The sequence below is a fragment of the Pan troglodytes genome, chromosome 1, assembly GCF_028858775.2.
Source record: "Pan troglodytes isolate AG18354 chromosome 1, NHGRI_mPanTro3-v2.0_pri, whole genome shotgun sequence".
Classification (NCBI taxonomy): Eukaryota; Metazoa; Chordata; class Mammalia; order Primates; family Hominidae; genus Pan; species Pan troglodytes.
The window spans coordinates 46547606-46560839 of NC_072398.2; the positions used below are offsets into that span (position 1 = coordinate 46547606).

Consider the following 13234-nt stretch of genomic DNA (forward strand, 5'->3'; position numbering starts at 1 on the left):
TTAGTGAGGCTCTCCAGACCTCACATTTCATGAGGAAATAAATATTAATACTTGGGACCTAAGTAACATAGGGTAGAACTTTTTATTTCTAGTAGATTCCACAGGCTTTTTCTCTTTTGATTCCCACAAAAACAAAAATATTAACTCACATATTTTGGAGTGACCGATATACTAGCAAATTGCAATAAACAGGAATCTGAATTGACTTGGGAAGATCTATGGTTAGCCTTCATGTTAGAAATAAGATTCTCAAGTGTGTGTGGCCTCTGACTCCTTTCCAGATGGCTAAATGGGATAGGAGCGGAGAGATCAAATCTCAGGCAGCAGCATTCATTCCCTGCATTTACATTAAGCACCTATATGTGCCCAGCCTTGTGAGTAGTACTTACAGGAATAAAATCGACAATTACAGAATCTAAGACATGGCTCTTTGATCTCAAAGAGCTCTTCTCTGAGGAGGTAAAATATGCACACTCATAAAACAGAGTGTAATTCAAGAGAGTTGGCCGGGCACGGTGGCTCATGCGTGTAATCCCAGCACTTTGGGAGGCCGAGGCGGGTGGATCATGAAGTCAGGAGATTGAGACCACCCTGGCTAACACGGTGAAACCCCGTCTCTACTAAAAATACAAAAATTAGCCAGGTGTGGTGGCGGGCACCTGTAGTCCCAGCTACTCGGGAGGCTGAGGCAGGAGAATGGCATGAATCCGGAAGGCAGAGCTTGCGGTGAGCAGAGATCGCGCCACTGCACTCCAGCCTGGGCAACAGAGCGAGACTCCGTCTCAAAAAAAAAAAAAAAGGTAATTGATTAAATGCAATCAAATGTTAGACCATCTAGTACATACAGTAAATAAAAAGGGGTAGTTAGGAAAGGGAGAGACCAATACTGACTAGATATTCTTGGCAAGGCGATAATGGAAGGAACAAGCTTAGTGGATACATCAGCTTGAAGTCTGAAACTGAGTGGTCATGAAAAATGACACTATTATGTGTGACTTGTAAGTGATCTTACATAAGTTGGGGCCTTGCGAGGGCCACAGTCATCCCAAAGTGCTACTCTGCCTTGAAAGATGAAGTTCAGAAGGATAAAGAACTGAAGCTTTCTTTGATTCTTCCACTTTCATACCCCCAATAGGGAACTTGAGTCTTCAAATGCACAAGGTTCTTATTTAGGGGGCTAAACCACCTCCCAGAGCAGAACAGGTATTTTAAAATGTAGACTTTTGGGACAGGGGATGCTTTTGTAGTTTATTTTCTTGGTTTTGGCAGGGAAGGGTCTCCTCAGATGAGAAAAACCTCAGTAATTCAGGCCCTACTAATTCAGAACTTGTTACAATTTAACAGGTCCTGAGTTTTATCATAGATACTTATAAATACTAAAATTATATATATATATATATATAGAGAGAGAGAGAGAGAGAGAGAGAGAGAGAGAGAGAGAGCATGATCATGGCTCACTGCAACCTCTACTTCCTGGGCTCAAAGTGATCCTTCTGCCTCAGCCTTCTGAGTATCTGGGACTACAGGCATGCACCACCACACCTATTTTAAAATGATGTAAAATTCTGACTTTGGCTGGGCACAGCGGCTCACACCTGTAAGCCCAGCACCTTGGGATGCTGAGGCAGGAGGATCACTTGAGGTTGGGAGTTTGAGACCAGCTTGGTCAACAAGTTCGTGAGGCCCCAGCACACCTATAGTCCCAGCTATTAGGGAGGCTGAGGCAAGAGAATTGCTTGAGGCCAGGAGTTTGAGGCTGCAGTGAGCCATGACGGTGCTACTGCACTCCAGCCTGGGTGACAGAGCGAGATCCTGTCTCAAAAAAAAAAAAAAAAAAAAAAAAAAAAAACATTCTGACTTTTTACTAATCTAGGTTTGTCTGTTCCTGTAATTCTGTTACATTTTTCCTTAATATAGCTTTTGTTGCCGTCATCTCTCTTTCCAAGTCAGATTCAATAGTCAGGGATACTGGTAATAATCTAGGAGCTATTTAAAGAAGAGACAGTAGTTTCACTAGAACAGTTACATGCCTTACTGGTTAAGGCTGAGGCTCTTGATCCAGATTGCTGGCTCCAGCATTTACTAAGTTATGTGATCTAACATGATTACTTAACTTCTCTGTTCAGTGTCCTTGTCATTAAAATGAGATAGTAAACTTGGTGTTTATGGTTATCAAATGTATTAAATGAGACAATAAATGTAAGTGCTTGGTACAGCACTGACAAAGAGTAAATGTTCAATAAATTTTAGCTATTGATATTACTACAGTTCTCCGTACTTTTTTCTATTCTCTCTCTTGTCCCTCTTTGGTCTTTTGGTTCTCCCAACGTTTGTTGGCTGCAAGAGGAATAAGCTCAAATAAATTCCTCAGCACTCAAGTAAAGGGTTTTGATTATTTGTAGATTTTGATTATCCAGGCTAATTCCTACTTCCCTTTCTAATCTACACACATTTAAGGTCATTATTTTACTGTCTGGATGGATATATGTCCTTCCAGACAACCAACCATGTAAAGCTGATTTTGGAAATCAACGCAAAACATTTTTTAAAATGCTATAATATACTCTCATCTATTTTACAATTTTATTTAAATCTAGAATATTTAACTTTTCATACAAACAACTTTTAAAATAGCCACTTGCAATTTTATGTACAACTCCTATATGAAAATGTTGCTTTCATAATGAACTATGAAGAGGTTAAAGTCCAGACACACTTTCAGTATCTTTATCTAATCATGTCACTGGTAGAACTCTTTCCATGCTGTGTAACCAAAGAAGGCTGTTGGATTTTGGAACTGTTATGAGAACTAACATCCCAGTTGTGGATAACCATCACTCACTGCATGATAACCAGGTCAAGAATAGAATAAAAAAGAGGCTTAAAAGAAATAAAAAGCTGATGAAAGCCAACTTTGATTGTTTCCCTTTGGTCTTCTTACAGTAATAAATTGTCAGCTCACCCAAATATTATCAGATTAAGAAAAGAAATTAAAAACCAATGCTGAATAGTCTGGGAACTTTCCCAAACTTTAAAAAATAATCCCTTGTCACACAGCTTAGGTACTTGTCACACAGCTTAGGTTAGGTACTGAAAACAAAACTAGAACCCAACACAAAACTCATAACCAATTGACCCTTAACTAAATTTCTGAATCCTTTGAGAACGAAACTCATCACCGTAACATAAGTTTGACCACAATACCTCTGAACAAAGAAACCAGATACAAGACCTGCTGTCTTCCTGCATGTGATTCCAGTGGTGATGGAATAGGAAAGCGCCATTAGAAAAAGAAACATATCTCTTATCTGCTGTGGTTACTCCTCTCGAGGTTTACTCTCAGCCCTTCCTTATGTTACATCTACTCCTTAGACAAGCTCACCACTCTTATGGCTTCAATCATAAATATCAGTATTTTTAGCCCATAATTTTCTCCCAAGCGTCAGACCAACTAGTTTCTGGAAATCACTATCTGAATGTCCCAAAGTACCTCTAATTCAACATATCCAAAGTGAAACCATTTCCCCACTCAACAGCATTTAGCCTCCTGTGTTTGCCAACTCAATTTTGTCACACTATTTTTTTTTTCTTTTTGAGACAGGGTCTCATTCTGTTGCCCAGGCTGGAGTGCAGTGGTGCAATCATGGCTCACTGAAACCTCGACCTCCTGAGCTCAAGCTATTCTCCCACTTCAGCCTCCCAAGTAGCTAAGAGTATAGGCATGTGCCACAATACCTGGCTAGTTTAACAATTTTTTGAAGAAACAGTTCTTACTCCATTGCCCAGACTGGTCTCAAACTCCTGGGCTCAAGCAATCCTCCCATCTCTGCCTCCCAAAATGCTGGAATTACAGGTGTGAGCCCCTGCACCTGATACTTATCATACCATTTTCTACCCAGTCACCTAAACCAGAGACCTGGTAGTCACTCCTGACTCTGCCCTCTCTCAGGCTCATCCTTATCCCCATTCTATCAGTCCATATCTTATCAATTCTACCTTCTAAACAACTGAATGCTTCTCTGTACTTCCCAGAAAAAATATCTCTGCCTAGGCCCTTAACATTTCTCACCCGGAATACTGCAATCAAAGGCCAGTGACCTGATCATGTCCTGACCCTCCTCCCAGTCCAGCTTCCATAGCTGCCAAAGTTATTTCTCTAATATGCAATTCTGAGCACAGCAACTTTACTTCAAATCTTCATTCCTTTATTCTTTATCCACAGGATAACTCCCCAAATCCTCAAAATTATATACTAAGCCTCACGTGACCTGGGTTTGCTAAGCCTCCTCTCTCATTTCTTATTACATTTCTAAATATATCTTTTGTTCTAGCCACACCGATATGCAGCTCTCAGAATAACGCCATTATGTTCTCATATTCTTTTTCTACCTTTGTAATGTACTGTTTCCTTCTTTGTCCATCTAGCTTCTATTGTTCTCCAAACATCAGGCTAATGTATTAACCACATGGCTGATCTAAAACACCCTGAACCTATGTCTTTATTAGAAAATTCACCTCCCTGGTGTTCTAATTCTTGATTTTCTTTATCTCCCCAATTAGACTGCCAATTCTTTGAGGGCAGGAACTGTGTCTTTCATTTATGAATTCTGGTGTCCAATATAAAGCCTACTACAAAGCAGATGCTCATAAAATGTTGTGGGAGGATTCACAATAGGGCAGGTGGCTTTGATACACATTTATCATGGAACTAAAAATTAGAGTAGAAGGGCAGGACACCGCTTGCAGGAAAGGGAGCTGATGTCTTCGAAGCTCCCAGTCTCTCTGGTCAACAAACCAAGAATTCAGATGCCATCTCCCCCAGCTTTACGTAGGACATGAGTTAACTAGGCCAGTCTCTACTAAGAATTCATGTAATGGGTCCAAATGGGAAAGCTACTTTTATTCCCACAGGTTTTACTATTCTAGGAAGATTCCTTGGGCTGAACAATTACTGCTATTGATTTTCCTTGAGTGAAATAAAAAACTCCCAAAACGAATACACTCCTGCTTTTAATTAGGCGGAAAAAATGGTTAACAGATTGCACTCTTAATTAGCATTGTTCATCCAAGTGTTTCTCATTCCATGACAACGGATTATAAAGTGGAGTAAAAATGGATTCCAGATTGGTAGTGCATCAGATGTAGTGTTGGATGTATAGAGGATACGATAATATGCTAAAGAACTGTTTGGTACTTGTCAGAGGAAGGCACAAAGCACATGCAAAAAATAATTATCAACACTGACAGTCTGGAAGGCAAAGAGGCAGAATGCCTCTGGCCTGCTAACCAAAGTTGCTATGTAGACAAGCTCTCATGAAGGCAACAATCCTTTATCATCCAATTATTTATCAAATGTACCCTAATTAGTTTGTAGGACTGGTTATAAAACAAAGCTAATTGATTAAATGTTCCCTTTATGCACATTAATGGCTGACTGAAAAATATTATGTAAAATCTTTGTATTTTTTTGTTTTTGTCATTTTTTAAAATTGACATGTTAGAACTGAAGGAATAGCAATCCAGACTAAATGGGAAAATGCTACTGATCTTGCTTTATAAATACAGGTCAAATCCTATTATAACAAATACCAATTCAATGAAAATGTGCCTAATTAAAAGATTCCCAGGGTTCAGCTAATGACCCACTTACTTCAAGATTTATTCAATATAATAAATATCAGATAAGCACTACAATTTGGACATACTCTAGTATTTGTTTCCTTTAAATATACCCTGCATTGAAAAGTTTTTAAATTAGCAAATAAGAAAAATTTGAGAATACTGACCAAAGATTACCTGGCTCTTACTTTTGGGATAATTTAAAAATGCTAAACCATCTAAATTGAGTAGTTCCTAATTTATAGAATTTATAAACGTTAGACCCAATAATATACATAGTAATTAAAAATCAAGAGCTAGAAGTGTCTAATGTATTTGTAGTTTAGAATTTTTTCTTTACGAAGACTCAGAAGAAAAATATTTTTTTTTAATGTTGGAAAATTACTGTCAAAAGAAAGTTTTACTACTAATTGTATGAACCCAGCATCTTATATTAGGGTTGTTTCGTGGTATGAGAAAAGAGACTGAGCTTTCAAATTCTCATCAATATCTACATGGTGTGGTTCCCATTAGAAATGCAAGTGAATCTGAAAGTTTTTCTGCTTTTCCTGAGTAACCAATCAGAGATGATCAGAGCTGTTACTAAGGGAACTTCTCAACTTTTAGACACAAAAAAGATACTGAACTAATGGAAACTTCATATGAAAGCCAAAAGTAGCAGTAAAAAAAATTATTTCATTATTTAGGATCAACAGAGACCAAAATAGCAATATTAGGAGCATACCACTTATAACAGTCATTCTTAGTGTCGGTAGGAGCGAGTGAGGGCATGCCAAAAGGATGGATGAAATTTTCTCTAGTGAGGAAGAGGGATGTGTTTGTTTGTTTGTTTATTTATAGACGGAGTTTTGCTCTTGTTGCCCAGGCTGGAGTGCAACGGTGCAATCTTGGCTCACTGCAACCCCCGCCTTCCGGGTTCAATCGATTCTCCTGCTTCAGCCTCCCGAAAAGCTTAACAGGTGTCCGCCACCATGCCGAGCTAAGTTTTTATAATTTTAGTAGAGATGGGGTTTCACAATGTTGGCCAGGCTGGTCTCGAACTCCTGACCTCGTGGTCCACGAGGCTTCAGCCTCCCAAAGTGCTGGGATTACAGGTGTGAGCCACTGCGCCCAGTCGGGATGTATATTTTTAAAAACCATGTTTAATAGCATAATTTTGTGTTCAGAGAATTAAAAATATTTATTATTTTCAAAATACAAACTAGAGAAGGTAAACAAAAATCTTCTTGGCTGGTGAGGACATGCACTATCTTCTATATATGAGTGATTTTTCATTAGGGAGTATATCATCAGCTGCTGTTACGAGTTTAAAAGTAAACATATATAATAAAAGTTTGTTTTCTAGTCACTGAAAAATCATCCTGCCTTTTGTTTTCTCAAGTTAAAAATAATAACTTGTTTGACTTACAGTTTATAGTTTGCCTTTACTACTGCTTGAACGTCTGACAAAGGGTACGGTGTCCAAAATATTCTCTCCATGTGAATAGCTATTATTTTAAAAATTCTCTCTGAGGATATTTTCCTTATATGGGGGCATTTACTATTTAGCCCTGTTAACAACACTCAAAAAAAAAAGAATCAAACTTTTAAATGCTGGCTGAAATTTCAATCCTCCGTTTTGAAGAATGTTGGATCAGGTGCTGTCCCTCTGTAACTCTGTGCCATCTCTAGAAGAAACTGTATGTAAGTATACAAACAAGTTAAAGAAGTTTGGAAGAGGACAGTAAGAGAGCTGTCCTGACTTTAACTCTGAAATGCACACAGAAACTTCCCAGTATCTTTACCGTAAAGACTCAAGCATTTCCACTTTTCTAGAGAAATACAAAGACCCTGAAGCCCATAAGGTCTCAGGTTCTGTGCGCTCCATGGTCCCAGAGAGTATGACTGGGATTTGAGAACCAGGCACAGGAGATTCAGTTATGGCCTGCCAATTCCCTCCCTTGGCCTATAAATACAGCTTTCCTCCTTTCTGCAATTTCAGTTTCCTGTGTCTCCATCAAGGATAAATTTTGGACTCCCACAGCTACTTAAGCTTTTAACTGTCATCTTTGCCCTTTAGCATGTTCTTAAACTTGACCTTCAAATATATTTGAGATGTACTCCAATGTTGCTGGGAATATGGGGTTTTAGAGTCAGAGAGCTTGGTGCTTTAATCAAGGCTCTGCTGCTTACTAGTTGAGCAATGCTAGGCAAGCCATTTCTCTTCTATGTATCTCAGTTTCCTCATATGTAAAATAGGGATAGCAATACCCACCTTTCAAGGTGGCTGAGGATCAGCCAGTTACAACCAGGCATCAAAAGACATATGAGCACAACAACACCATCACAAAACCAGTTGTTAAAATACACTCAAAACCAGTTTTTAAAGAGTACCCTAATTAGTTGGACATGAGAGGAAATGAACTAGGCTAGGGAGATCTTAAGAGATGAAATCTTCATTTTATAACCAGTCCTTAGTGTCAGCAGCCACCAAATGAGTCTTGCATATCTTTCTCTGACATTAAAGACATAAGCAACATAATGGAACATGAGTGGTATATGAAAATCAACATTCTCTTTATTATAGTCTCAAGCCATTTGGACACTGGAAGTTGGTTAGAGTAAGTTGATGGTATTGTAGGAATCCACGGCCAGTGACCACTAAAATTGGGAAGCAGTCTCTTATTAAGCCATCTGTGTTTTAGTTTCCTGTAATTCAGATTTTCTCCCACTGTGACCTCTGTCTAAAAGGCAGGGATGAGGGGTGGTGAAACGAGGGTAGGGAGGTTGGATGGCAGCTGTTAGAAGTGAGACAAGACGAAAGCAGTACCTAACTCTAAGAAAGCAAAGGAAAAACAGAAAGGGAAAATGGGGGAAGGTCACCAAACAGGTTATTGTTGACTGCTCACCACATTCCTCTGGGAGCTATGGTTATAGTGGTGAAGAGACATTAATAAGGGGATCTTTACAACTAAAGGTACTACTCAGTATAAGAGGGAAGGGAGCAAAGATAAACACTAACTGAAGTAAGGTGTTCAGTTTTGTGGACCTCAATTGGTAGCCAGCAAAAAATACCCAACAGCTAGTGGGGTGAAAGCATTCTGTGGCTCCTTGGGAAAAAAAGGTACCAGTCTATGTGTTGAAGAGACACTCCTGGAACTCGATGACAGTAACATATGTATCGGAGCCCCTCTTGGTGCTCTCACAAAAACTTGTGAATAAAATAACTTCGTAACAATATTCTTTTGGTATTCTCATCCCTAGCTGAGGTCTTAGACCAACATGCCATATACCAAATTCCACTACATGGTAATTTATACTGGTAAGAAAGACATTGAAAATGCATACAAAATAATTGGGGGAAAAAAAAAACCCACACTAGTCTATCCAGGCTTCTTGCAAATTTTCTCCCCATAGCTCCCTAAATAAGGAAGCTATGGCCGTCCTTCTTCTTACTCTGTATATACAGCAAAGCACAATCTAGTTCCTGAAAAAGTAACTGCTATATTGCCTGCTACCTAATATGCCCATCAGAGCTTCTCATCCCTTGCTATTGGTAGCAGTTCTTGCTTTTATCAGCTTCCCACAGAGGAAGACACTAAATCAGATGCAAATGCCCATATGTAAATCTCTTCACTGAGACATTCATTAGAGAAAATGGAGAAAAGTCTCAAATGGCTCTACCTAGGACATCACAAACACCTCCATACAGCTGGTTGTCAATGGCCAAGAGTTAGTTCTTTGGCTTTTAAGCAAGACATTTCCTGAAGGTACTTGGTGATTAAGGAGTAAGGTTCCAAGTGGCCATAACTCCTTGCTCATTGCTCATTTTGGTCTTTCTCACAGACAGACATACAAAATAGGCAAAAGCATACTCTACCTCATATACATACATACATGAATACACACACAGAACTTGCAAAACTGAAGTTTAATGTATATAGTTGTGTGGCCATTTCGGAGGTTTTTCTCTTGAAACATAGTATTGACTCATAAAACACAAGAAAGGCAGTGACTAAAATAGCTGTAGAAATTGAGAAAAGCCTTGTAAGATAAAGTGATAAGGACTGTAAAATCTTACTGTTAAGCAGTTTACAACTGATAGTTAAAAGCTAAAAGGCAGAAACTGTAGCCCGACATATTTAAGTCTGCTTTTACTTAAGACTGCATTAAGTATTATGAACCATAACCTCTTGCAGAGAAACTTACAGGGTCTTTACTTGCAATTTTTTTTCCCTGTACTGATTCCCATAGAAATCCCTTTGCTCTAAACCTAATGCCCCAAGTTATATATATACACATTCTCTACCTTTGACACAGCTATGAACATATGTAAATAAAAAATGCTGCTTACTCGGAGCGTCTTGGCAGTCGGGGAGGGAGATGCTGGGGGAGAATCAGACTGAGATTTCCTATTCCGAGTGAATTCTTTACTTCGGGTATATAAAGAGGACATGGTTCCTCAGGATGCAGATAGACACTCAACCACTGGATTCTTCACACAAAGCTGGGAAATTTCCCCTGTAGGTTACCCTCACAGAATCTCTCCTTTTGAGTTGATGCAAGATGACTTTGGATAGAACTAAATAAAGGATAAAAGCAGCCCTGTAAATTATAGTCTTGAGCTCTGAACCAGTCCCCAGTTACACAGAGTCTGAGTTCCATCAATATTTTCAATTCAGCTTTGACCACAGGTTCTCAGGACTGGTAGCTTACCGTAGAGGGTATTGTGCTGAGCAACACCTTTTATGCCTAGATTGAGTCCTTGATTCTCCTCAAAGGACACTTCTTATTGAGGCTTGCTCTCCAATAAAACCTGAGTCTAGGTTCCTGATGACACCAGATTAAATCCCGGAGGAAAGACGACCTTGGATCCTGCCGGCAGCGAGTCTGGGAACTACTATCACTTTATCCAGAGGGAAGAAATACAAATCCTGTGGAAATCATGCTGTCTTTCCTTAGCTTGACTCCACTGGGCTGTAAGGCATTTGGAACTACTATGATAAAATCAGGTCAAACAACTTAAAAAACAAAAACGAAAAATGATAAATAAGGAACCAAGAGTTTATAAGAAGGAAGCAGTCTGAGGAAGTCAAGTTTCCCTAAGTCCTCCCAGACGAAGCTGCTTTTACATATAAACACTCACAGTCATACACACATCTTTTCCCCTCCCCTCTTCTATTTTCTGACATTCCAAATCCCTATTCGCTCAGTGAGGAATGCTGGAGAGGAGCCAAGGGCAAAGATTCACTTTCAACTCAGAATTCGGGTTACCACTTGTAGGAGGAAAAGAAAGCCTGCCAGCTTCTAGGAATAAAGGGAGGCTCTTTGGGGGCATGCTCAGAGGCAAACCTCACCAACCTTCCAGTGTCCCCTGCCTCAGAGTAGGCAGCAGTCTCTAAGGCTGATTGCTCCGAATACTATGAGAAGGGGAATTTTTCAACTTCTAGATCTCTTAAGTAACAACGCCCAGACAGAAAAATTAGTCAAAGCACCTTCAGGCCCTTAATGTTCAATTTTAATGAGATGCCATTCCTGTTGCACCGTGAGGAAGCAAACTGAAGCTCTGGCTCACTGCAAAGAAAGTTATCTGTCCATTACAGACCTTACTGGCTGGATCTGTAAGTATAAAGCTTACCAGAGTTTCCTAAGATGCCACAATCGGGAAAATGACAATGGAAAGTGGTATAAAGGTGAGGGAAAAGAAAGAAGGGTCAGAAATGAAGAGAGAAAACAGACAGTAGTGCAATTGCAAGGCTACAGGACTCAGTAGTACAGGGAAAATGAAATTAAAAAGAGAGGAATTTATTTGCATAGTGTTGAAGGATTTTGGATTTGACCTGGAAGAAACATCTAAAATTTAATCTTTTGCACTCTGTTGTTACCACTACACTAACCAAAATTTCCAGGCCAAATGTTTTCTAAGCCAACGGGTTTATCCCCAAAGTAACAACCCTCTTTTCTCTGGACTCTTGGAAACTCTATCCTGCTTTCCCTTTTTCCACATGAAATTTATACTTTTCACTTCAAACTTTCTCAATATGCTATTCTTTTCTCTCTAACTGCCTTGACAACTTCTTTATTCCTATGATTAACTTTGTGAAATTAAATCAAGGGAAGTGATCAACTACTTGGAAGTTGGTCTGAGGAATATAGGTTGAAAAGAGTTTTACAAACTCATTCTTTTAGATTGAGAATGAATCAGAACCCCTTTATTAGGGGTCCTGGAAATTATTCCGTCTTCCTTAAGAAGACTGATAAATTCTATCGTAAACCAGAATACAGTGTGTCTCAAAGGCCAACTGTTGCCAGGTGCAATGGCTCACGCCTGTAATCCCAGCACTTTGGGAGGCCGAGGTGGGTGGATCACATGAGGTCAGGAGTTTGAGACCAGCCTGACCAACATGGTGAAACCCTGTCTCTACTAAAAATACAAAAAATTAGCCAGGCATTGTGGGGGGCACCTGTAGTCCCAGCTACTACACAGGAGGCTGAGGCAGGAGAATCACTTGAAACAGTGAGGCAGAGGTTGCGGTAAGCCTCGAGATCGTGCCATTGCACTCTAGCCTGGGCGACAAGAACAAAACTCTGTCTCAAAAACAAACAAACAAACAAAAACAACTTGCCAATTATCTTGGGAATTCAGATCTTATATGATGTATATTATGGATATAGCTTATATAGCTAATCTCATCTGATAAGGTGAGTCTCCATTAGATCTTTTCACTTAAAGAAATACTGATGTAAACCTAAATACTAACATTCCCATGCTTGGTAGCATGACTGGCTAGGGAAAGGTTAGTGACACTTTTTTGATATGTTGAATGAAAGTCACCGGTTTACATTATTCCTTAAAGGCATGGCAAGAACAACTTGATCAGACACAGTTTCCTGACCTGTTTCTGTAAGATTCATACAGTGATTTCACACTCACTGGCAATTAGAGAGGGAATGTAAACCTCTTTTACTACAAACTGGCCTCTTTGTCTCTTTTTACTTCTATCTTATGTCCACTTCTAGGAAGTAGTAACAATGACAAACTCTTTTATATTTTATAAAGTGTTTTAACATATATTATCTCACCTGATCCTCTCAACCACACTGAAAAGTATACCACTGTACAGTCATGCCCTGCATAACCGATGTTTCTGTCAACAAACCACACATACAATGGTGGTTGCATAAGACTATAATGGAACTGAAAAATTCTTATCACCTGGTATTTACTTTTTCTTTTCTTTTTTTTTTTTTTTTTTGAGACGGAGTGAGTCTCAGTCTGTCGCCCAGGCTGGAGTGCAGTGGCGCAATCTTTGCTCACTGCAAGCTCCGCCTCCCGGGTTCATGCCATTCTCCTGCCTCAGCCTCCCAAGTAGCTGGGACTACAAGTGCCTGCCACCATGCCCGGCTAATTTTCTTTTTTTGTATTTTTAGTAGAGACGGGGTTTCACCATGTTAGCCAGGACGGTCTCGATCTCCTGACCTTGTGATCGGCCTGTCTCAGCCTCCCAAGGTGCTGGGATTACAGGCGTGAGCCACTATGCCCGGCCTAACCTGGTATTTACCATACTATATTTTAAATCATTATTTTAGAGTGTACTTCTCCTTCTACTTATATATAAAAAAGTTAACTGTAAAA

At 39.5% G+C, this 13234-nt stretch overlaps 1 protein-coding gene across 18 annotated transcripts in view; it reads right to left on the reverse strand.

Moving 5' to 3' along the window:
• Nucleotides 1-13234, reverse strand: part of PPP1R12B (protein phosphatase 1 regulatory subunit 12B) — a 239945-nt gene that overhangs the window by 38368 nt on the left and 188343 nt on the right. The window contains exon 1 of one of the 18 annotated variants that reach the window (XM_016935920.4): nt 9953-10870. The exons of 15 other annotated variants lie outside the window; for them this stretch is intronic. In XM_016935920.4, the coding sequence (XP_016791409.1) occupies nt 9953-10054 (102 nt within the window). In that variant the 5' untranslated portion in view covers nt 10055-10870. Of the gene's footprint in view, nt 1-9952; nt 10871-13234 lie in introns of those variants that run through there. 2 more of the 18 variants (XM_063793580.1, XM_063793564.1) reach the window with 2 other exon arrangements.